We start from the raw sequence: 26888 nt of genomic DNA on the forward strand, positions 1-26888 counted from the left end.
AGCTGTCACTGGGGCAGTACCTTTTAAAAAGGGTCCTAATATGTACCATTTAGGTACAAATATGTACCTTTAAAAGGTACATTTTGGCAGTTCAAAGTTCTAATATGCACTCTTTGGGTACAAAGGTGTACCTTTTTGAAAGGGTACTGTCCCAGTGACAACTTTTGTACCTTTATTTCTGAGAGTGTACATGTCTGTGAAATCCAGTCTTATAACCTAATATTGAGATTGACAGCATCAAAAAATTATTTAAATAATTTATTTTACATTGATTAAATGACCTTACTCATCAATATTAAAAATATCAAGATTATGTTTCACAGAAGGTTCTTTACATTGTATTGGATGATTTAATGTAGAAAACAGTAATTTACAAAAGAAAGACTTCAGCTGGGTTTTCACAGGCAGCGTCACATTTTCTTGATCATTATTTTGTCTATGCTGTAAAAAAATATTTGGCAGTGAAATCAAATGCAACAGGCTTTGAAAGAGATCATACTGCAAGTACACAAACATTTGCTTGCTATAAATTCCTCTAATAAAGGAGTCCAGGTTATATGATAATTTGTTTTATGACAAAATGTTTTCTCAGTTACCGTAAAAAACCCTTTAAACACACAGTCAACAACAGCAATAAGAAAGGTATTACAATTATTTTAGATTTTGGATCATTTACAACTCTGTAAATGTACAAAAGAAAAGTGTTTATTAATGTTTTGACTTGACAGGGCACCACCAACAGAAATTCATTGAGTTCATTGAAAGTATCTGTTATCTATTATAAGAGACATAAACAAAAATGGTATGATATTAATAACAGCTTATAAAGTCAAGTTATATGTAACAGTGTGATAAACCACTATGAATTAACAAATGTATTAAAGCACAAACAAATGGACACAATTAAATGTATCGGATAATAATTTATAAAAACTCTGTAGTTTTAAGATCTATACAGCAAGAGTTGAAATATGAATACATAATTATAGCAAATATAATGTAATGGTTCTGCAAACCACCAATGTATGGTTCAAAAACAGAACAGAAATATACAGAGGTTAAATGAATAAGAGTAAAAAAATTCTCACTTGACCCCTACACAGTAACAGAAAATGGTTAAAAATGGTCCCTATAGCTGTCACTGGGACAGTACCTTTTTAAAAAAGTGCACCTTTACACCTAAGGAGCTTAACCCTTTAAGCGTCACCCCACCCTATTCAGTTAAGTCTACACTCTTGGAGCTTTCCAACGATATATAGTTTGTAGTGATAGATTAAAATTTACATCAACAATATTAATGCAAACTTAGGTGTCCCGTATTCGGGACGGCGACGCTTAACAGTTTTTAAATTACCTCAAAGGTGCATATTGGTACCAGATGTATTTAAATTGTTCATATTAGGACCTTTATAAAGCCTGGGAACGTTTGGCCATTTCTTCTGATACCGTATGTTTCAAATTCTGTTCATTAAAATTCTTTGACAACATTTTGTATTTTCCAATTTTGACCTGTGCATTTTTGGATAACAAGATGGTAGAGTGAATCCTCTCCTTGTGCAACCTCAAGACATCGGCTTGTATTTTTATTCCTTATTTCTTGGCCCTAAAATACAAAAGATAGATAGATTTTAGGGATTAGCTTAAACCAGGACTAAGCCTTAGTTTAATTAGGAAATATAACAAACATACCTGGCTAAAAACATTACTTGTGTGCATTTTGAGGTAAAACAAAGGGCACTGATGTATTTTAAGATAAGTCAGTGCAAGTTGTTTTCAGTTTGGACAGCTCTTACAATTATTTTAGTCTAGGACTAGTCTAATCCCTGTCCGGGAAACCGCCTCTCTGTGTTTTAGTCAGATGGATGAGTGAAGTCATGTTCAGTAAAACTGCAGCCTCACCAGTCAATGAGATGAGTTACAACCAGTGTTGGGGAAAGTTACTTTTAAAAGTAATGCATTACAATATTAAGTTACTCCCAAAAAAAGTAACTAATTGCATTACTTAGTAACTTTTCATGGAAAGTAATGCTTACGTTACTTTTAGTTACTTTTGCGTTACTTTTTCTTGGCTAAAGCTTGATCTCTTTCAGGCCTTGCAGGTGTTTTTATGACTGAAAAGTTCTGCATTCAGAAATTGCATATTTCATCACAAGAATGTTTAGCTCTGGATGCCATCTCAGTTTCTGACTCAAACTGTTTCCACACAGGCACAGAGAGTGCATACGTTTAGTTTATTTCAGTACATATTTTTTAATCAAATTAATTAAACTAAAAAAGTAACTTGAGTTACTTTTTTGAAAAAGTAACTTAAATATTAATGTGTACATTTAAAAAGTAATGCGTTACTTTACTCGTTACTTCAGAAAGTAATATTATTACGTAACTCAAGTTACTTGTAATGCGTTACCCCCAACACTGGTTACAACAACCTCAACTTGAGCAGAATAGACAACTTTATATGTCACGTTTATGGCAAGCCGTTTTGACTTTTATTCATTGAGTTCTTGATATCAACAATTAAATTTTCACTAGTTAAAATTTTAATTCTTAATATCAGGAATTCAATTTCTACTAGTAACAATAATGATATCAATAATTAAATTTCCACTAGTAAAAACTCAAATTGTTGATATCAACAATTAATTTTTTATTATTAAATGTCACCATAACCCACCATTCAAATTACATTTTTGATATCAAATATTATATTTCTGATATCTGACATTAAAAATTCTTATATCAGAAATACAACTCTTACTAGTAAAACTCTTTATTTTTGAATAATTATATTGTTACTAGTAAAAATGTGAATCAACAATGATATCAACAATTGAATTTGAATGGCAGCCTATGGTGACATTTCACTAGTGAAAATACAATTACAGATATCAAGAATTATCATCGTTACTAGTGGAAATGTAATTCTTGATATCAACAATTCAATTTTTGATATCAATAACTGAATTGTTGATATCAAGAATTTATTGTTGATATAAAGGATTAACATTAGTGGAAATGTAATTCTTGATATGAAAAATTGAATTGTTGATATCAAGAATTATCATTGTTACTAGTGGAAATGTGATTATTGATATCAACAACAGCCATTAGTAGAAATGTAATTTCTGATATCAAGAATTAAAATGTTAACTTGATATTGATGATATCAAGAACTCTATGAATAAAAAATAAAACGGCTTGCCATAATAATACAATTACATTAATCAAGAATTATTATTGTTACTAGTGTAAATGAAATCATTATATCAACAATTCAATTCTTGATATCAAGAACTGAATTGTTGATATCCAGAACTTAATTGTTGATATCAAGAATTCAATTGTTGATATCAAGAATTTAAATTGTTACTAGTGGAAATGTAATTTCTGATATTAAGAATTAAAAATTTAACTAGAGAAAATTTAATTGTTGATATCAAGAACTCAACGAATTAAAGTCAAAATGGCTTGCCATAACACGTTCATATAACCACAAAAAAATATGTTTCTCAACTTTTTGTGTAAAGCGCATGTGCAAGTTTTTTGCTGCTATTTAATATGCTTATCTGTAAATGATTTTGTTTTTATGAAAAATAAAGCATCACACAACATATTCAATACTTAGTGTTTCAGGGTGCTAAAACCTTTGTTTATCTTATAAAATTCTGCGCATAATCAATCACCGGTGATCGCTGCAAGATGCATGCCAGTCAGAAAAGTTTCCGAGTTACGTCCGACTTGCTCTGATGTCACACTGACGTGTGCCAAAAAACTCTCGCGAAAGAGAGGCGGGCTTTCAACACATAACTTAAGTAAGAGTTCATAACCTCACTACAATAAAATAAAAACAGGTACATCTAAAAAAATATAAAAGGTAAATTTTTGGTCACTTATTTCAGAAAGTGAAACCCATATGTTATATTCATTATCCATACCCATAGAGTGAAATATTTCAAGCCTTTATTTCTTCGTCATTGTATCACACCCTAATCAGGTTTTTACATCAGAACACCTACAGTACAAAGGTTTACTACGTTGTTATTGATTCTATTGAAAGTCTAACAGAAGTGAAGTTTGGCGCACAAAAGCAGTTTGTTTATATTGTTGTTGCTGAGGTTTTTAAGACAATGTGGAAACATACCCTCCAGCGGATTTCTGTGGAAGTGGGCGGACCTAGCATGCAAGCGGTAATCTGATTGGCTAGTGCTCACCTTGAAATTTCAAATGTCTAAAAACATACAAGACTGTTTGGAAAGATGGGACACCGCCTATGTAATGTTGTTGTTTTTTTAATAGACTTCATTTATAGAAATGGTTTTGTTTTTGTGTTAAGCTTCCGCCTTACTGTTTTGTTAATGCATGAGTCATTAAATTGAGAGTGTGGTTCATTTAGGTTGAACATTTTTGAGTGTCAATGTTGGACCTGCAATGTGTTAGTGAAGAAGGACCTTGGCTTGTATGTTATGTTGTTTTTGTTTAATGAAGGTACTGTTTGAAATATTCTCTTTAAAGGTGACATCCAAAGACATTTACTGTATAAAGTTCACATAATTTACTGCTAAATTTAAGTTGAGATAACATTACACTTCATGCATCCCAACTTTACTGAGTCAAAGCAATAATATGACATGGCTTAGTCTAGTTATGTCAACAATCATTTTTACAGTGTAGGAAAAACATGGTGTGAGGTTTGTGAATGATGTTAATTGGAAAAAAGTTTGGCTTTTGCCTAATCGTTTTTTGTCACAAACAAGATTAAAAGAGGTGACCTTTAAACTTATCCATAGAATATACCCTGTTAAATGTTTTCTTGTCAGATATAAGAGGAATATAGATGTCAATTGTAGCTTTTGAGATTCTTCTAAAGAGACAGCCATTCATTTGTTTTGGTATTATAATGTAGTTGCAGTTTTCTGGCAACATATACTTGACTTCATTGTTAAAAAATATTGACAAAAATGTTGCTTTACTTTGGAAAAATGTATTATTAGGTCTATTTGTAAATCAGAAGGACAAACAAATTCACACATACATGATTAATTTTATCATCTTAATGGCAAAATTCCATATACATAAATGTAAATTTTCTGGGCGAAAACCATGCTTTAAAGTATTTAAAGAAGAAATTGTGCACTATGTTGATCTAATATTACCCTCAAAAAAACAGAAAGCCTGTCAGATTCTTAAGGCATGTAATTATTTTCATATTTTTATATAATATTTTGTTTCCCCCCCTAGCAACAATGTCTTTATTTTAATTTTAAATTATTTAATTTTATGTTTTTTTTTTTGTTCATTTTCATATAATTTATATTTGAATACATTGATGTAATATTTTTATTACTGTGAAGTGATTAATAAAAAAAAAAAAAAAAAAAAAAAAAACATGGTGTGCATTTTGAGACAACCCAATGGCACTGACATATTTTAAGATCCGTCAATGCAAGTTATTTTGACAGTTCGAACATGTGTCTTAGTCTTGGACTAGCCTTAAGCCTTGTCTGTAAAACTGGGGATAAGATTGATAAATAAACAAATATAAAAAATCACCGTACCTGGGAAAAGCTCCACTCTATATGAAGTCCTTCCTCTTTGGCTTGTTTACAGTCAAGTAATGTTGGCTTGTTTCCAGAGCCAGAATCCAGTATACACCGGTTAGAATTGTAAATGTGAGATTTGATGCCTCCAACATAAATTTCCCCATTAAGTCTGTAGTGACAAAGCTGTAAGAGACAATAAAATGAATGCTTCACTCACTCTTAATGCACTTATTGAATAATGATTCAGCTTAAATGTACATGTACATAGCATGAGATTCTTAGAAAAGCTATTAAACCATATTATGATGTGATCCAGTCTGTGAAAACCCAGCTAAAGTCATTTAATTCTACATAACTCATCCTAATGTAAAAACAAATAGAATTTTTTTTTATTTTCTTTGAAAACATAACCTTGATATCTTTAAAACAGAATTGAACCCTAGACATTTTAGCCTGTTATCACAAGTAATTTGTGTCCATTTTGCATTTTACATGAGAAAAAAATTAATTTGCACGATTTTGATGATTAGATTGATAATTTTCATAACGGTCTTTGATGGACTCAATTAACCAGCATGCACTGCGCGAAACTGAGTCATTAGCTCCACCCACTAACCACTGATCGATGCAGTCTTCAGGTTTGTTCGACTTCATGAGCGGCCGCATGAACCGACAGCCGGATGACGTCAAGGTTCCACAAGAGCGATTTAAAAGCAAGCTCCTCCGTATGATTTCGCAAATCGCTCTTGCGGTACTTTGACATCATCCGGCTGTCGATTCTTGTCGCGCCGCATGAAGTCTAATAACTTCTTTTACCGCTCAACCTGCTCTCAAATCAATTCAAGTCAACTTGAAGTTAGCCGGCAGACAAACCCAACCAAAGAGTATCTCCATTTTACCGTCTCTGAAGGGGAAATCACCAAAACCCTTGATAAAAGATGACTAGAACCTGTGCAGTATGTGGATGTAAGGACAACAAATTCAGGCCACTGGGAGTTTTTATTGTTTACATCAACCCAACCCTCAACTGACACAGTGCTAACAGATTACTCGAAAAATGTAATATTGCACGACTACATATTCTGAACGTTATCTACTGTCAATCATCTCGCCTCAAGACCCGCACCCATTTAGAACGCTCAGAATATGTAGTCGTGCATTTTTCTTCCGGTGATTTGACGGGTCGTTACTGTAGCAGTTAACTCTTTCAACGCCAGCGTTTTTCATGATTTCACCAAAGTTTAATGCCTTCCAGAAAATGTTCTTCTTTGAATATATAAACATACAATATACCAAATGAAAGAACAGACCCTCTGCTTTCAAACAAAAAAAAACGTTTCTTCCTACTTTCAGTGGTTCTTTTGTAATCAGCTTTTGAATATGGGTAGGTTTCTGCAAAAACACCACATTTTGAGCAAAAAGCAGAGATAATTCCATTTTTGTGATGGACTTTTCATAGAGATCCCATTCAGAGCGATCTTTAACACAGACACGGACATGCAGCAGCTTGCCATAGGGCAATACTTCCGGGTTTAAAAAGTTGCGGAAGTGCGCCACCTGGTGGATGATAGCAGTATTACGGAAAGACGGAAAATCTCGTCATTGGCTGGGAAGCGTTTTCTCTTAATTGACGAGATATCTCGTCAATGGCGGGGAAAGAGTTAAAAGCTTTAATTTTTTATATGGAGTTAGTACATTTGATGGCAGCACAATCAACTACATGTGCTGAAATATATTTTTGGAGCATAATGTTGTTTTAGGGTGGACTTCTGCTTTAATATTGACCGAGTAAGGTTATGTCAAAGATTGAAATCGATGTGAAATCAATCAGTGAAATTAAACTTTAATGCCCCTTAATCTCTTATTTAGATGATGAGACTTTAGCTTGGATTTCACATAAAGGGTGACATATTAAACGACTGTTTCATTATAATCCTTCATACGTTACCTGAGTTCTATGATAATGACAACCATAAATAATTGGTACACTTCCAGGTACAGGTCCTTGATCAATGCAGAGGTCTTCTTTTATGTCATTCTTTAACTGTTATGTGATTTAGAGATTGAAAAAGGGGAAGTTAAGATATTAATAAAAACGAATGAACTAACATGCTATAACATGATATTTATCTAGACCAGTGCTTCTCAATTATTTTCTGTCACGCCCCCCCCCCCCCTAGGAAGAAGTAAAACATTTTGCGCCCCCCCCCCCCAACTCTCTGCCGCGACTGTACATAGTATAATTTATCTATAAAATTACACATCTGCAAAACATTGTATCCTTATTAAGATTGAGAAACACAAAAAGAAAACACAAAAAAAGAAATATTGATCAACTTACAACAAAAAATAACTTTATTAACATTGTTTTTTAGTCTGTAACAGAAAAGACTTAAAACGCATAAATTTGCCTGAAATAAAAAAAAAATCAATCCTTATTTAAAGTATAACATTTTTGACCATTTGATACTGAAAAATTAAATTAAATTTAATCAAACATTAATAATAACAAACTCAAGCGGCTTATCAGCGTGATTGGGGTGTAATGTCTTTAAGTGACGGTGCAAAAAATCACTTCCTGAAAAAGTATTTTCCTCTGGGTCTCCCGCGCCCCCCCTGGTGTCGCTTCGAGCCCCCCCTGGGGGTCCCGCCCCACTATTTGAGAAGCACTGATCTAGACTATATGCACCCTGAAATAACATCAAAATATTGAAGATGGCATTCTATCTTCATTCAGGTTTTTCTAGGCAGTGATCACCCACCCTATTTCTGGAAATCTGCCCTCCTGCCAACCATGCTTCACCACCCATACCTGCCTCTAATTTTTGGGATGCCATAAAAAGCTTGAATAGCAGGTTCAGGTGTGTTTGACTGGGGTTGGAAATTAACAAAATTTCCAGAAACAGGGTTGGTGATCACTGTTCTAGCGCTAGACGACTTAGTCAAACCTCAGCTCCTCTGTCCTTGTTTGAGCTATTTAAAACCAACACCACTCCCTCTTGCAAAGGAGAACAACAACTAGGGCGTCGTTCGCAACTCTACCACAAATAAATGGTTATCCATTTGGATATCTCTGATCAATTCTTTATTCATTTCAGTGTACTGTAATTCTCCTTGTACCATCACTACCTTCTCATAATCTTCTTTTCTATTCAACATTGGCTCTCTCTCTTCCACCTGCTTTGCATAAATTGGGGTGGATAACTATTACTTGTAGTAATAAACATACCTCATTGTTTATCATTTCACCAATTTAATTTTTTGTATTTATTTCTTAGTTTTATTTAGAGTACACATGTGTAAAAAAACTTTCAACTTATGTTCAAAACAAGATCAACAACACTTCAAACACCTGACAACTATTCTCACCACTTTTCTTACAGAGACTGAGGTCTCCAAAACTCTTCCTTATACCCAGGCCCACCACCTGTCCTCTTGAACCAACCCCCTCTTCTGCTAAAAGCTGTAGCTCTGCTGCAACTCACACACATTGTAAACACATCCATTACTACAGGAAGCATCCCCACCTTATTCAAGCAGGCTTGGGAAACCCCGATTTTCAAACCAACCCTATACACTTCAGCATTTAACAACTGTAGACCAGACTCACTCTTACCATTACTTCAATCTGCTAATCTTTTACAAAACTACATATTGGATAGTCAGCATTCACTGGGATTGTACTTTAGTGTTGCAGTTAGTTTAACTCATATCTCACAGACAGATCATTCAAAGTATAATCGAGAGGAGTGGCATCCAGGTCACAACAGCTGAACACTGGGGTTCCCCAGGGTTCGGTTCTTGGTCCCCTTCTCTTCTCTATAACATACACAACTTTTCTACTTCCAAACAATAAGGCACATTTCTTCTCATACTGTTGCAATGCACTGTACATATCTTCACTCCACTTGCTGTAGCAGCCTGCTTCAAATTTAAGTCTTTAACACTGGCTTTTAGGTCTTTAAAGAGCCCCTATTTTCTTTTTATTATTTTACTTGTTTGTAAATGTGTGATAGTAAATGTGAACTAGATAGGTACATTTCCTGAAGAAAATGTGAAGTGGTGCTTGCCGTGGCAAATTTCGGGAGACAAAATCTTCTAAGAATGATTATACTCCCAGTTACCAGTCAAATGATCCAAACCCCGTGTCTCTACGATGTTCTGATGCGGAGATATAAGGCTTTGTTTATTCAGTTGCTAGGGTACTGTATTTGGTTGCTAGGGAAAAATTTGACATCCAATAGTGATTACCATCCGAGTCACGAGTAAAACGATCCAACCCACATGTCTCTATGAGGTTCTGATGCTGAGATATAAGGCTTTGTTTATTCGGTTGCTAGGGTACTCTATTTGGTTGCTAGGGAAAATTTGACATCCAATAGTGATTACACTCCGAGTCACGAGTCAAACGGTCCAACCCCCGTGTCTCTATGGTGTTCTGATGCGGAGATATAAGGCTTTGTTTATTCGGTTGCTAGGGTACTGTATTTGGTTGCTAGGGAGAAAATTGGCATCCACTAGTGATTACAGTCTGATTCACGAGTCAAACGGTCCAACCCCCGTGTTTCTACGATTTTCTGATCCAGAGATATAACGATTTGTTTATTCCGTTGCTAGGGTGCTCATATTTGGTTGCTAGGGGCGTGGCTTCATACCTCTTGGCATCCACTAGTGATTACCCTCAGAGTCTGGAGTAAAACAGTCCAACCCCCGTGTCTCTACGATTTTCTGATGCGGAGATATAACGATTTGTTTATTCGGTTGCTAGGGAAGTGTATTTGGTTGCTAGGGAAAAATTTGACATCCAATAGTGATTACCATCCGAGTCACGAGTCAAACGATCCAACCCCCGTGTCTCTATGAGGTTCTGATGCTGAGATATAAGGCTTTGTTTATTCGGTTGCTAGGGTACTGTATTTGGTTGCTAGGGAGAAAATTGGCATCCACTAGTGATTACACTCCGATTCACGAGTCAAACGGTCCAACCCCCGTGTTTCTACGATTTTCTGATCCAGAGATATAACGATTTGTTTATTCCGTTGCTAGGGTGCTCATATTTGGTTGCTAGGGGCGTGGCTTCATACCTCTTGGCATCCACTAGTGATTACCCTCAGAGTCTGGAGTAAAACAGTCCAACCCCCGTGTCTCTACGATTTTCTGATGCGGAGATATAACGATTTGTTTATTCGGTTGCTAGGGAAGTGTATTTGGTTGCTAGGGAAAAATTTGACATCCAATAGTGATTACACTTTGAGTCACGAGTCAAACGGTCCAACCCCCGTGTTTCTACGATGTTCTGATGCGGAGATATAAGGCTTTGTTTATTCGGTTGCTAGGGTACTGTATTTGGTTGCTAGGGAGAAAATTGGCATCCACTAGTGATTACACTCCGATTCACGAGTCAAACGGTCCAACCCCGTGTTTCTACGATTTTCTGATCCAGAGATATAACGATTTGTTTATTCCGTTGCTAGGGTGCTCATATTTGGTTGCTAGGGGCGTGGCTTAATACCTCTTGGCATCCACTAGTGATTACCCTCAGAGTCTGGAGTAAAACAGTCCAACCCCCGTGTCTCTACGATTTTCTGATGCGGAGATATAACAATTTGTTTATTCGGTTGCTAGGCGTGTTCCCTGCCCCATTATAAGTCAATGGGAAATTTCGGGTGCCTCTTACACCCCAGGGGTACAACTTACACCCCATTGTGATGCATGTTCTTACAGAGCCTACCACCCTCTTCAAATGTTGAAACCCACATGTTTCTACAAAATCCTCGAGCGGAGCTATGACCCATCAAAGTTGGGCCCAATGTTAAGTCAATGGGAATTTTCGGGTGGTTTTTCGCCCCCCTTTCGGAAATCCTGCACCCGATCCCTTATAAAAGTCATAGCAGACGTGTCCTCAATAAGCCGGTCATTTTGAGCCCTGTTTCATTGGTCTACGACAAACCGTGTGGGACGAGTTACGCGCCGAAAAAGTGTCCAGATATAAGAATAAATAAAGATATAATAAGTATGAGCAATAGTAATAGTGATGCCTTGCATAAATGCAAGCACCACTAATAATCTGCAAAGTTACAAATCACAAGTCTACGACAACGCGAATTATGGTCTCCAACTAAAATCTATTTTCTTAGACTACAATGAACGCAAGGATTGTAGGCACCAGTTTACTTCCGCAGCGAGTTGACGTGGACTTGATGCACATTATCATAATTCTTTCCGCTTCTGACTCACAGCCTGTAAGCAGCCTGTGTTTTCATATTTAAAAAAAATACTAGTGACTATTCAAACACGAGTTTTGAGCAGTGCAGAGTAACGCTTTTTGTTTGTCATTTCTATAATCACCAACACAGAATGTGGTTGTAGGTTTTAGTATTCTTACCTTACCAATCGCTTATGTTCTGCTCAAGCCACGCTGGCAAAGTTGATTCATCAGTCAAAGAGGAGCAACAATAATGTATGATATGTGAAAAATATTTTTTTTGAACCTTAAACCGTGTGACAACATTGCATTACACCAAATACACAAACTGCAGTTCTTTTTAGAAATGTAATAGGGGCTCTTTAACCTCAACTTACTCCTACAGTCAAACATCCCCTCTCGCCATTTATGCTTGGAAGCAAATTGCCTGGTTGTTATAGCACAAAAAGGGACCAAATCACTTAAAAAATGTTTACCCATCTTGTTCCTCTCTAGTGGAATTAGCTTTCAGCCTCCACCCAGAGTCCATCACAACCTTCAAGAAACTTTTCAGAATTCAATGTTCTTCCATGTTGTTTATCTTTCCTAACTTCAGCTCTAGCCTGGTACACTTACTGTTAGCTCACTGACAAAATGTTAAATTGGATTAAAGGGACACTTCACCCATTTGCATTAAGCTTTGTATGGTTAGAACCCCAGATTTCCTCAGTTTCCGCTGAGACAGGAGAAATACAGATTTCAGTGTTGCACTTCCTTCTTTCAATGATGTAAAAATCATCATTTTGCATCATTGAAAGCAGGAAGTCCAATATTTTTGTTGAGGGGGTGAGACTACAAACACCCCTTTTCTCTGTCAAATAGGCACCAAATTTTAAATGTACGTTACATTTCGACTAAAAATATGACGCAGTTTCAATAAAGATTAATGTTTCTACGGGTGAAATGCTCCTTTAAAGTGTCTGCGTTAAATGCAAATGTAAGTTTGATGCTTACCGCACCATAACCCACTACGTCCTCCCAGGTGTCCAGCTGTGGATAAACATTTTCCAGGTACCATTTAAAGGGTTTACATTTGAGTTTCTCTCGTAACTTTTTTCTCTCTGTCACATCTCCAATGTCAATCCCATGATCCTAGAGACAAGAAAATAATTAATTTCTCAATCCAGGTTTAGGGTGGACTTATCTTTGCTTAAATAAATGCTGCTTTGCCTCTGTCTTTTACTAACCTTCAATGGTAGATTCCAGGCAATATTCACATTTGATTTATATTCATCCATCCATATTTCAGCCACCCTCAGGGCATTTCGAATCATGTGCGGTCTGAGATCTCGTGAATAAGGCTTATGTGCTCTTTCTAAGTGCGCTATCTTGGAACACGGCACCACTTCAATACTCCCACCACAAAGCCAGACCTGATATAATATCAAAGGTATTTAATATCAAATATTGAACCAATTGTGACCCGGTCTATAAAATCTAGGCTAATGTCTATCTAAATATGAATCAAATTTTGATTTCAATCATTGATTTCATTTTAATTTCAATATGACATGACCTTACTCAGTCAATATTAAAGATGCACTGTCAGAAATAAAAATGGTCCCAAGCTGTCACTGAGGATGTACCAAGGTTTCCCGCAGCACTCTTCAGTTTGGGTGGCCCGCCTAAGCTGGGAAACCCTACCGCCTTAACTACGTCACTGTCTGGAGTTGATAAAACATCTCGGAGAATAACGTGGACACGCTTCACACCGCAAGCGTGCATGCACGCCACATGGCCGAAATGAGATAAAGACGTGGTCTGTCATGTCTGGAGGATAGCCAGTTGATAAAACAAGTGTCCGTGAGAACTGGACTTATGTTTTGGGTTTATTTAAGCCTGTTATTGTTTTAGTCTATAGTTTAGCAACCTGATAGCTAGGTTTCACGTGCCTGTTGATTAGATACAATTGTTGAGTGCTCTGCTCATGTTATTTATGTGCATTTTTTACATGCTACAGTAGTTACACTCCTTTAAGATAGTGTAATTAATATTGGGAAATCTATCATTGTTCACAAGACGTTCTACAACATCTGCTTTAGTTTGTGTTTATTAACCCTTTAGTTTCACTTTATCACGCTGCTATTCCCGTTAGAGGTAAAAACATGTAATTCATTAATAATCTAGTATGTGTTCATTTTCTGTCATAGTTTTTTCAAAATTAAGTTTTATTTGAGTGTTTTAAATTAAAATATTTTAATTTTCATCATAACGCGTACATCCCGCCCCTTTGATTGCCACACCCCTGCCCAACCCTACTACCTTAACTCTTTCCACCGCCATTGACGAGTTATCTCGTCAATCTACAATACCGCTATTATCCACCAGGTGGCTGGATATAGCAACTTATAAAACCAGGAAGTATTGCCCTAGGGCAAACAGCTGTATGTCCGTCTATGTTTCAAAGATCGCTCTGCATCTGATCTCTATCAAAAGTCCTTCACAAAAATTGAATTATCTCAGCTTTTTGCTCAAAATTTGGTGTTTTTGATGAAACCTACACATATTTGAGAGGTGATAAAAACAGAACACATGAAGGTAGGATGAAACTGATTTTTTTGTTTGAAAGCAGAGGGTCTGTTCTTTTAATTCATTAACAATATAATATATTGTATGTTTATATATTTAAAAAGGAGCATTTGGCATTAAACTTTTGTAGAAATCATGAAAAATGCTGGCGGCGAAAGAGTTAACTAACAAATGTTCTGTGGGAAACCGTTTCAGATGTACCATTTAAACGGTTCTAATAAAGACCATTAAGGTCGAGATATGTATACATTTGGTACCAATTAGATGTACTCATATGCATTCTTTAGATGCAAAGGTTTAGTTTATGAAAGGTTACAGCCCCAGAGAAGGCTTCTCTTTTTTTGAGGATTTTTTCACCAAATGTTTTTACATTGTGTAGGACAGAGGTGTAAAGTACTCGAGTAAATGTACTTCGTTACTGTACTTAAGTATTTTTTGGGCTACTTTGTACTTGTACTGAGTATCAAAAATATAAGCAACTTTTACTCTCTACTCAATTACATTTTTGATTGGGTATTTGTACTCTTTACTCCACTACATTTGAAATGACACTTAACGTTACTCGCTACATTGTTTATTCGCCAAATAAAAACGAAACGAAAGTGTCAGAGAGTGATGATACGGACAACCGGCACATCCGGGAACTTGACTGTAAATTTCGTCACCGCCCCTTTTCGGGGGATAAAAAAGCAGCGCGTCCATTGGCTTCCACTCAAAACAGCGGAACAAAGCAACGTTCCCACACAGCCGGCAGGCGCAAATAACCCACGAAATCACTCAGACCAAACATGCCGAGTACCCATCTGTCCATCCCGCCCGCCACAGAGCGCGAAAGGTACATTAACACATTTAATTTGGTCAATATAAAGCTTACACAAATTTGATGCTGGGAGAATGAAAGAGACATGTTTTTATAATGACCAAATTAAATATGTTAATTTATCTTTCGCGCTCTATGGCCGGCAGGGTGGACAGATAATTACTCAACATTTTTAATCTGAGTGATTTCAAAAGTTATTTACGCCTGCCGGCTGTGTACGAAGGTTGCTTTGTTCCGCTATTTTGAATGGAAGCCAATGGAACGTCTAGTGCGATTTCCGCCAAAAGTGGGCGTGAACCTGTTCAGAGACATTCTATGACGTTGCGCCGGTTGTGCGTATGGATAGAATCTGTGGTCGCGAGGTTAGACGGACACACACAACTGAGGGACTTCATTGGCGCTATGCAGGGCAATCGTATGAAATCAAAGTACTGCGAGAGCGAATCAAATGCATATGGAGAAGTCTGGTCTCGCGGTATTTTGATGTCAAACACTGAATGGCTTGCGTTGAGCCACCGTAGCGGGACATCTGCGTGCTGCGTATGTCATAAACTGTAGAGAAAAGTTAGCGTCTTATCTGAGAGAAGAGATAAAGCGCAAACATATGGATGCATATCACATTTGCTTCTGTCAAGGGACCCTTTGTTAAACATGTGATGCTACAATCAAACAAAAGTGAAGCGCGATTGGGTCATCCCGCAACTCAAAGGCAAGCACAATGTTTTATATACTCTGATGCTACTTTATCAGCTAACCTAAGCTGGTAAGTTACATAACTTGATATAACTTACTATATAAGCCAAAATAAACCAGCGATGTCCTGTACTGATTGCTCAAGTAACTTAAGTACATTATAAGATTGATAACAAGTGTACAATTTCACTGTTCTCAAATTTAACCAAGTATGCTGTAATGTATTTACTGCAAAGAGGGATGCATGACTAAATGTGCACTTAATGTGAGATAGTGGTGTTACGCACTACATGTGTTTTCAATTAATCTTTCGAATGAACAACTTCCTGTTTTTAATATGCATTATCATATTTCTGTTAGTGTAATTTTAGTTTACTGGAATTTTTTAAATATTAAAATTATATCTTTTTATATCTTTAGGCCTATAAGAATATTTGGTAACACTTTACAATAAGGTTCATTAGTTAACAGTAGTTAATGTATTAACTAACTTGAACAAACCATGAGCAATACCTTTGTTACATTGTTTATTCATCTTTGTTAATAGTTAACAAAAATGTAAGCTTTAATTGTTTGTTCATGTTAGATCAGAGTGCATTAACTAATGTTAACAAGATTTTAATGAAGTATAAGTAATTGTTGAAATTAAAATGAACAAAGATTAATAAATGCTAAGTGCAGTTTATTTTTAGTTAATGTTAACTAATGTAGCTAACTAATGTTAACTAATGAACCTTATTGTAAAGTGTTACCATATATTTATATCACAAAGTTAGGCTATATATTTTTCAGCATGGCACATTCAAATACACAATGACACTAGACTAAAATTAAATGGGTTTAAATAAAATGTAATGTTGAATAAAATTAGACTAAAACTAAATCAATTCAGATGACAAAAATATGACTAAAACTAAATTAAATTTTAATCAAAAGACTATGACTATGTTTAATCTGTGTTTGTTCTGCCAGGTCAAAATTTTGAGGTGTTTGATTTCTTTTCTATATTAGGAAATAAAACCTCATAAATAAAATTTCTTAGTTTTCACTGACCTACAATTTCTCTTTGTGTTGATGACTAGTGCATCTTTGAGCCAACATTCAGGACGAGTAAAAATACTTGAGTACTTTTAAATTGGGTTACTTTAATACTTTTACTCAAGTCGTATTTAAATTGGTGACTTGTAACTTGTAGTGGAGTAATTTTTACAGTAAGGAATTTGTACTTTTACTCAAGTATGGCTTTCAGCTACTCTTTACACCTCTGGTGTAGGATGATTTTATGTAGAAAACCACACAAAAACAATAAAAAAATTCACAAACAGAGTGGCATTTCATATATTAACCCTTCACACATATTACTGTTTCAGTTCCACAATGTGAAATATAACTTACACGTATTCCTAGTTCAACATTCTCTCCCCCATAAATCTCCATTCCTTCATCCAAAACACCAATTTCTCCCAAGAATTGACGATCGGCGACAAGGATACCCATTACAGAGGGACTCCTAACAATGCAGAGAAACAAAACTGCAATCTGATGTGGATCCCGATTTTGTTGAATAATAAAAACCTGTGTATATTTAATGATTTTACATGTTTCACCACCTTTAATGTCAATGTAATGTATATCACAGTCATAGGCAGAGTTTGGGGGGTAGGGGGCCCCCAAGCACACTCAATTTTTTAAGGTAAGTGGTCGCAATCAATTTATTTAAGCTACATTTAAACAAAAGTGTTTTTTTTCTAATTGTTTTGTTTAAATGTAGCTTAAATAAATTGATTGCGACCACTTACCTTAAAAAAAATTTTTTCAGTGTATAAAAAATGATATTTTATTTCTCTAATCTTAATATTTTAGGTAGACTGAGTAACTTGTGGCTAAAATAGTTTTAATTCTTTTAAAACATATTTAAAAACTCTCTCGCTAATCTCAAAGTATTGCAGTACGCTTGTTTGCCCCCCAAGCACAAACGCAAAACTCTGCCTATGATCACAGTGTTAACCCGTATTAAACCAGTGGACATGGGGAGACCTTAAAGTCAAAAAGAAGGAGTGTTTATGTCTACATCACTTACTTTCCAGGTTCTGATGGGTCATTAAGTTTATACCATTCCGGCCGGAAGGTTTCATACATGCACCAAAGGGCCCAGTCAAACGCATGAGTCGATGGCAGATACTGAACAACTTCTAGGGTGTCAAATTGTACTTTATCAAACACTGGTGACAACACTATTGTCCTGTCTGCTTTGATTCTTGCAAGGAGCGGCTCTGCCCTATAGAGCAACAAAGTGATCCAATGTAATAGCAATGTTTATTTAAAAAAATAATGGTATATAATACTCCATCGTGTCATGGTATTGCTTACCATTGCTCATGAACCTCAATGTGGGCATCCAAAATGGCTACCACTTGGCCTGTTGCCGCCTCCCAGCCTGAGATTCTCGACTTCGAAAGACCCATCTGCCTTGTGTGTCTCACCTTCTTAAGTAAACCAGGCTTATCTTTATTAATTTGATCAATATATTCATCCAGAGCCAACTGCAGATCAACTGTCAGGAAAAATATAATTAGACTACATACAGTATTGTGCAAAGTCTTAGGTCATCATGCCACCATTAGATTTGTTGTTTTTGAAATGGTATAGTGACCGTAATTATTTCTGAGTCTCTTTATTAGAATACAACCAGAAAAGTATTAAAAACTAAATAAAATTTTAAGTGTCAAGCATTTGTGTCAAGTATTACACTTGAGCAATATCAGAAACCTGCAGGATCTCTTAAACCTAAATGAAATGAAACCCTAATTTCCGATCTAAGGACATCAGTCACCTCAAAAGAGTTCAAGATGTGTTTAGTACCAAGAGAGGTAAATACAAATTTTTACCTGAAGAAAATACTTTGTTCTGAAAACATTTACTGTATTTTCTTTTGTATCTTAATAAAGAGACAAACCTTTTGTCAAAAGCTACCAATAAGCATAAAATAATGTTATGAATTCCATAAAAGACATTTAGGGCTAAGGCAATTTGGTACATATTCATGAATCTGAAATGGTCTACGGTAATACACGTTAATAGGCCGAACACAAATCACATGTTGATGATAGAAAATAGCTATTGAAAATGAGGATTATACGCCTAATAACAAACCATTGGAGCTGTAGTCATCAACCAAGATGATGTCCTTTAGTAGATGAGAAGGCGTTCTGTCAATGATGCTGCAGACAGCCCTCTGTATGATTGACAAAGCCTCATTTAAATAAACCAAAACCACACTGATGGTAGGTAAGTCTTTAGGGTAGATCTTCTTAGCACACCTGCATTTTTGTACATTTGAAATGAGTTAGGATGTCAGTTGCAATATTTAACTTTTAAGGATACAATCTGAAAAAATCCAGGTTGTCTGTGAACCACTAACATCTCACATCTGTTTCTCCTCTTTCTCTTTTACCGACACTAAAGTTTCTAAAGTTTTCTCCAACCCGGCACGTAGACCCAATTCCCACCCATCTCTTACAGGCCATTTCGGATACATTTGCATCGACACTCACACACATCATCAACACCTCCATATTCCCTGGTACATTTCCATCCACGTTTAAACAGGCCCTGGTCACGCCCCTGCTTAAAAAAGCCACACTCAACCCCTCTTTCACAAACAACTATAGACCTGTCTCACTCCTTCCAACTGTAGACACACCTCTTTTATATAAAAAAAGGTATTGTTTCAGAATTGTGAAAGCTTGTAACTTGGTATAAACATCTTTTGTATTATTGCCTCCTTATGCCAAATCCCTTGATTGATTTCCTATCTTTGTAAGTCGCTTTGGATAAAATGCCAAAATGTCAAAATTCCTAAATGTAAATAAAATCAGACTAAAGTCTCATAATTTAATGAAGAGATCAAAGTTTGATTTCAATTGTCAATTATACATTGATTGCAACCTTTGGCATGATCTTATTTGGTTAATATATTAAGGTTATTTCACAGAATGTTGTTTACATGATTTTATGCAAAAGTTAATATTAAAGACTATGGGCCCTATCTTGCACCCAGCGCAATTGACTTTGTCAGTGACGCATGTATCATTTCGTATTTTGCACTGGCGCACAGCGGGTTTTTCCCTCCACAGACGCACGTTGGCAAACTAGGGAATGAACTTGCGCTCCCTGGGCGGTTCAGCGCAAAAAAGGAGGCGTGCTCCGGCGCAAACCATCTCTTATGCTATTTTGCAGTTTCAAAAAACAATTGCGCTACTAACCAAAAAAAACTAGTCTAAAGTCAGTGGCGCGTTGCGCGTGGTTCATTATGCTATTTTAAGAGCGCATGCTTGACCATAATGTATAGCGTGCACAACGCGCATTGCTTATCTAATCTACACAGATGCAACAGCTATTTTTGCAAATCATAAATTGTTACAATAAAAAATATAAGATAAGGGAAATCATTAAATCATAAATTGTTATAAAATAAATAAAAAATATTAAGACATGAGATAAGGGAAATCATTGTGGTGAGCATTGTGGTGATAGTTTTTATTTATTTTATGTGGCAGCGTTAAACAATTATCATGCAAATAATGATTAAAATATTTTCATAAGTTTGTTGTGTGGCTGTATTACGTTTATTTTATCTAAATAATAATTAAAATGTTTTCATAAGAAACCTTCATGTATGTGATCTTGATTTGTAAGTGTACTTTGGGTTGGACCTTGCTTGCTTTTCTTGTGTCCGATTTCAAAGCCCCCAAACCCTTTCAGCGGTGAGGGTGGACGCACGGATGTCCTCCTGTGTGCCCGGCGTGCCCGATTTATGCTGGCAAGCTTGGGATCCCCCCGTCTCCTGACATCATTGTAGTGCTTGGCGCAGCTGATGAGACAATTGCGGCTATTTCCTCTCACGTTGTTTAACCGACGCTGATTTGGGCGGGTTTCTCCCATACAAAACAACTTCTCTGTCTTTGACTGCTCTGTGTAGCACAAGAATGTGGGTCTCCTCGGCTGTGAACTGCTCCTGGCGTGCGCATGTCAAATCCGTCATAATAATAGCAACCCGCCATGGAACTTGCGCCCTTGCGTTTAAAGGGAATGTTGGATAGCGTTCTGATTGGTTTATTTGACGTTACGCCCAAACCATACCTATGAATAATGAACCTACTTCAGACCAACCCCTTATTGATTTGCGCCCGGCGCAAGACTTATTTCTCCCGCCGGGAAAATAGCAACAGCGCCCAAGATCCGCCCACAAAGTCACTTGCGCTTTGCGCTTCGGACTTGCGTTTCAGATCGTTAAAATAGGGCCCTAGATGGGTTTGCACTAGATGACTCTTCACACTTTGATAACTAGACTCCATTTTTTAAATAAATAATTATATAAAGTAGTTCACACAATACTTTACATATAACACTCGTAAAAGTTAAAGTTGAATTGACTTAAAAAAGACTTCAATTGGTAACACATAACTTAAATTTTTTACTTAAAGTGCAAAAGCGTACATTTTGTAGGTGTTAGGAATTGTAAAATGACTTCAATTGGTAACACTTAAAATATTTAAGTTTTACCAATTGAATGAAAAAATGAAGATTGTTACACTTAAGGTAGCACAATTTAAGTTGATAAAACTTAAATATTTTAAGTGTTACCAATTGAAGTCATTTTATGTAATTTAAGCAAGTTATTTTGAAGTAGATCCAATTTTCGCTTTTTACTTATTTATATTTAACGCCTTTTAATCCAGGTGCATGCCAGGCAGTGTTACATAAATCTGGGCATTAATAAACAGAAATAAGTTACCTGTGGTCTCGAGTGTCAGGGATTGTTCGGTTTAATGGTAATCTGTTACTCAAGAACACATTGTATCCATAATCCTGAAAGAGCTTTTCTGCTTGTATCTGTTCTTCCTCTGAAAGTTCATTTCCCCACGAACTGAAGAGTTGTGATTGTGGATACAACTTTTTAACTTTCATTGCTGTTTTCTGCTCCACATGAGATTTTTTTAATTGTTCATTTTTAACCTCTATAGATTCGACTAAAATAAAAAAACAAATAAGGTTTACAAATGAGAAGTCTTTACATTTTAACAGGAATAATATTTATCAATATTTCTCAAAATCTAGTCATACCAGACTTAAACAAATATCATAAAACAACATTCAACTTTAAGATCACAAATACAATAAAATATTAAGAATGTTTGCAATATAAATTTAGAGGACATTTTAGTAAATGGTAGGCTATGTAATTTAGTCAACATATTGCATACACTGTAAAAAAAACTTTGCTGCCTTAATTTTTTTTGTTAAATCAACTCACATTTACAAGTCATGTCAACAGAGAGGAGTTGTCACAACTTTTTTAAGTTGACTTTTCTCAACTATATTTTATAAGTTATAACAACTCACCTGTAGTTATAACAACTCATCGCTAGTCAAGATAAATAATAGTAAGTTGAAATGACTTGTAAATCCAAATTGATTCAACAAAAAAGTATTTTTTGTAGTGTAGTAGTATACAGTCAGTGAAGTGTCATAAACTCACCTATTTTATAAACTTGATTTTCTATTCTCTTCAGTCTTGTAAGGACTTCCAGATCTTCTGGCCTTTGTATCTTATCATTAGACCCCTCTTGATGTCTAAAAAATGCTAAATACATTAAAGAGTAGACTGTGAGACATAAAACTAAAACACCGACCCTTGCAACAATCCGCATTTTAAATCTCTCCTGATGTTTGTGATTCACTCTTAATGTAAGAGTGCCTGTAGATAAGGGTGTCTGTCCACAGGTGCAGTTGACTGTTAATATGAATATCTGATATGAGACCTGGGAGTGGTTTACAATAAATTGTATTGTCAAAGTTGACACATTTGAGTTGTATCACAGACTGTGTCTCAAATATGATTTATGGACCCCGCAATTTGTTAAAGTAATCTCAACAAACCAGAATTTAGTTCATTTTACATAAGATATTAAGTTAGCAGTTTGAGTCAACAAAGAACAACTGAGTTAACTGTACATGAAAAATGTAAACAAATGTGATGACAATAAATGTATATAGTGCCATTTTATAAACTCCACCGCCTTTAATCAGGATTTAATAAGTCCATAATACAGAGTGCAGCTGCTCTATAAAACTCGTACAGACCTTTTCTTAATTACAGTTTACATATCACAAACATATTTGACATGCAGTGTACATTCCAAACTAAACAGTTTCTTTGTTTGTTTTGTTCTAAAATATGTCAGAACAAGTTCATTGACTCCTACTTGGCCACTTATCACACACACACACATACACACACCTATCTAATGGTGCTACACTTCTGCAAAAGGGTGACAGAACAACAATAACCACAACTGCAAAATCAAATGAGATGAAAGTCTTATGAAACTGTGCGTAACTTTGAACTTCAGGTGTAAGCAATTCCCTTTTCTTCATAAATGCCGCGGCTGAAAACAATCGTCATTAGAATAACATGCTCATATAAATTCAAGTCTCTGCTTCCCCCATGCCCTCATTTTACGCCATTGACACATGGAAGACGCCAAAGAGAAACCGGGGAAATGGAAAGAAATATTTTTTTTTATTTGGGAGTTTAAAGAGTGGGATTAAAGGCACATTAATAATTGCATGACAATTTGTAATATATGTATTATTATTTTTATTATTAATGACGCTTATTGATATTTAGAAGAATAATTATTTATTATTATTATTATTATTATTTACTGTTGTCTACATCTAAATTCTATGTCTGCTTAATGGTTCGGTTAAGTTTTTTTTAAATAATATTTTAAAATGATGTAGTTACTTCTCCTGTAGTGTGTTGTTCTGTATTTATAAATAGTTGTTTGTTAGCTAAGATCCAGTTTGATACGGAGCTTCGGATATAATTCAAATTAACAATTTGTTTCCACGACATCCACATGTTTTACTAGGCTAATTCATAATTTGAAGTAATAATAATTGTAATAGTAATTACGAAATATTATAATAATAATTCGGTAACACTTTACTTTACGACACGCAAAGTACAGCGCAATTAAACCGAATTTACAGCGTACCTATTTGTAACAACAGAGTACCTTTACAGTACGTACTTGTAGTTATATTTTAAGTTTGGGGTAATAAGGGGGTAAGAATATATGGAACATTTTTCTTTAAGTATTTCATAACTACAGGGTACACAGCAAATTTAGCAGAGTTAAAATGACGGCGTTTATGGAAATATAAAGAGTGCTGAGTTAATTTAACACTGGATTGAGTTAAAACTATTTTATTTAACCAGGATGAATATTTGCTAACTTTTACAGACTCTCCGCACTTGCATTCCTTTTCAATGTTTTATTCCTGTCCAATCTTAACTTTGATTTGTACTTTACATTTATGTATAAGGCTTGAATTCCATAACTTAGACGTTTTTTTTTTCAGATTCTCGAACTAGCAAATTATCAAAGTGCGTTCTGGGTTCAACGAGCGGTGCTGAGCGAGCGGAATTGTCGGAAAAAGGCGCTCTGATGGTATTACCGCACCGCTCAACGCTCCGCTCACGTGCTCTGCCCTGAAACGGCTTGCAAAAGGAATAGATATGAATATAAATCAAATGCTTTGGTAAAGTCACACAAATTAAACATTGAAGTTCATGTTGCAAAAAAAAAAACACTTAAGTTATAATTACTATGTTGTTGTTGTTGTTTTTTACAGTGGGTCATAATATATCATATACTATTTTAGTTTGTCAGTGCGTTTTGTTGTGTTAGTGAATTTTTTGTGCATGCTTTTGACAGCAGTGTGTTAGCATTTGAACAAAGTGCTGTAAATCTACAGTGTTGTGCAGGCTGTGTTTAAAGTCACGGGATAAGTGTGTAGAGTTTTGAAAACTGTGTTCAAGCAATGAAAAACGAACTAGAGTTTGGTCCACATGAACTGCTGCTGTGCAGACTAGTTAGAGTTTTGCACATGTGACTCCAGTTGTGCCCACTGGCGTTTAGCAATAGAAAAAAACTGTACTGTAAGTTCACATTGTTAAATATTTTTTTTTAAGTAATCGCGACATGAAAGGATTAGGTAAAATTGGCAAAAGTAAAAGTTTATTTGAGTGCACGTCAGTCATTTTAACTGTCAATCCGGTTTAACAGTCATTTAATCAGTTGTTAATCAGTTGACATTCTATTTTTATGACGTTTAGCTGTCACTCAAGTTAACTCTCATTATTTGGAGTTCACTGTAAAAAAATTGCTGTAAATATGCAGCTGGTTGCCAGTAACTTACTGTAGAAGATAAAGACTGAAAATGTTTCATGTTCATATAACTTTAAACAAACTGTTGCCAGTAAATAACACAAATGTAAAATCTACAGTAAGTTATTGACAGGGATCAGTCATACCCAGTAATATTGTAATTTCTACAGATTTTTTTTACAGTGTAGTGAAGTTGTTTGGTATTTTTGGGGGGTTGTCTTTGTCTGTAATTTTTATGGTCTTTCCCTGTGTGTGTGTGTGTGTGTGTGTGTGTGTGTGTGTGTGTGTGTGTGTGCGTGCGTGCGTGCGTGCGTGCGTGCGTGCGTGCGTGCGTGCGTGCGCTCTCCACAGCCACCTTCCTTACAACTCATCATGGGGTCTTTGTGTGACTGTTTAAAATAAATGTTTAAGATTGAGTTTCTCCAGAGTCACACTTCAGACAAAATTAAAGCTTTATCTTTATAATAATGATTTTAACACCTTTTGTAAATTAGGTTACTTTAAAATTTGTGTGTTGTAATATCTGGGGACACACCTTACACCTGAAAACATTTGGTTTTTTCACAGCATACATCTAAAGCCTACATCAGAACAAGAAAACAAGCACATAATAGTTTCATTTTCTTTTAACGTGTTTATGTCAATGCGGTTTATTTATTAAGTTTTGGTTTCAGCTATAAAAAAAGATAGATACTGTACCATAGGTTCAGTCATTTTGATGTCTTGTTCAGACAAAGTGTGACAGTGTTCATGTTTTTGATCTTTTTACATCTTTTCTCGATTACTCACAGAGAACCTTAAAACTAGTGCTGCACAATTAATCGCATTGCAATCGCAATCGCGATGTCAGCCTGTGCGATTATATGACAGCAAAATGTTGCTATTATATTAAATAAATAAATGTGTGGACTTGTTTACACAAACTTTCTGATAACAGTTTGATGATTTCCCTTGCTGTTTAAAAAAAGAAAGAAAAAAGAACAAAAAAAGGCAGTGCACGTGTAACATGCACGTGTGTGGTGTGCGTCATCACTTATACCAGAGCGAAGATGGATGCAGAGGAGGTTGACAGTGATCTGGTAGCTAAAAAATAACTCAACGTCTGTTGAATGGCGGTATTTTGGATTTAGGATTACTGACACTGAGCAGTTGCTACATCACGTGGCAATACGAAAACATTTCCAGTTTTACAAATACAAATTTAAGCTAAACTGTGTGTGGATTTTCCTTAAAACTCATCAAGTTGACTCATGATACCATTTAGTATAATCGTAATTGCACATCGCAATATTAGCTTCAATAACCGCAATGGGGAAATTACCCAAATCGTGCAGCCCTACTTAAAACATTCATAGAAATTTAATTTGTCTTTGTCTTATGTCTTTCTGTGTTGTAAACATAAAGGGGACCTGCATTAGTATGAATTTTGCCAGTAAATAACATAAATGTAAATTCTACAGTAAGTTACTGGCAGCTAGTGTGTGCGTGCGTGTGCGTGCGTGTGTGTGTGTGTGTGTGTGTGTGTGTGTGTGTGTGTGTACCTGGTAATTATCACGTTGTGAGGACCAATTGTCCTCACAAAGATAGGAATACCAGTGTTTTGTGACCTTGTGGTGACATTTTGAAGTCCCCATGAGGAAACAAGCTTATAAATCAAACAGAATGATGTTTTTTGAAAATGTGAAGTACTGTAGCAGAGCTCTTACAACTCATCATGGGCTCTTTGTGTGACTGTTTCTACAGCCTTGATGGATAAAATAAATGTTAAAACGGTTTTTACTGAAATTTCGACATATGCGGCTGCCCCGAGAATTTTCGGG

The 26888-nt window shown here is 35.6% G+C and overlaps 1 protein-coding gene across 1 annotated transcript; it reads right to left on the minus strand.

Annotated features, from left to right (window-relative positions):
• Positions 1–332: 332 nt before the first annotated feature.
• LOC141364316 (probable polypeptide N-acetylgalactosaminyltransferase 8) lies at positions 333–22646 on the minus strand. The gene is made up of 11 exons (XM_073868647.1): positions 22368–22646; positions 21624–21858; positions 18980–19146; positions 18197–18380; positions 17907–18104; positions 17222–17336; positions 12972–13157; positions 12739–12876; positions 7489–7584; positions 5556–5723; positions 333–1603 (listed from the first exon to the last, which is right to left on the minus strand). Exons 1-11 carry the CDS (start codon positions 22537–22539, stop codon positions 1469–1471), a joined length of 1794 nt encoding a protein of 597 aa, XP_073724748.1. The 5' UTR covers positions 22540–22646; the 3' UTR covers positions 333–1468.
• Between the last annotated feature and the right edge of the window lie 4242 nt (positions 22647–26888).

This window comes from Misgurnus anguillicaudatus, chromosome 6 (assembly GCF_027580225.2).
Source record: "Misgurnus anguillicaudatus chromosome 6, ASM2758022v2, whole genome shotgun sequence".
NCBI classification, from domain to species: domain Eukaryota; kingdom Metazoa; phylum Chordata; class Actinopteri; order Cypriniformes; family Cobitidae; genus Misgurnus; species Misgurnus anguillicaudatus.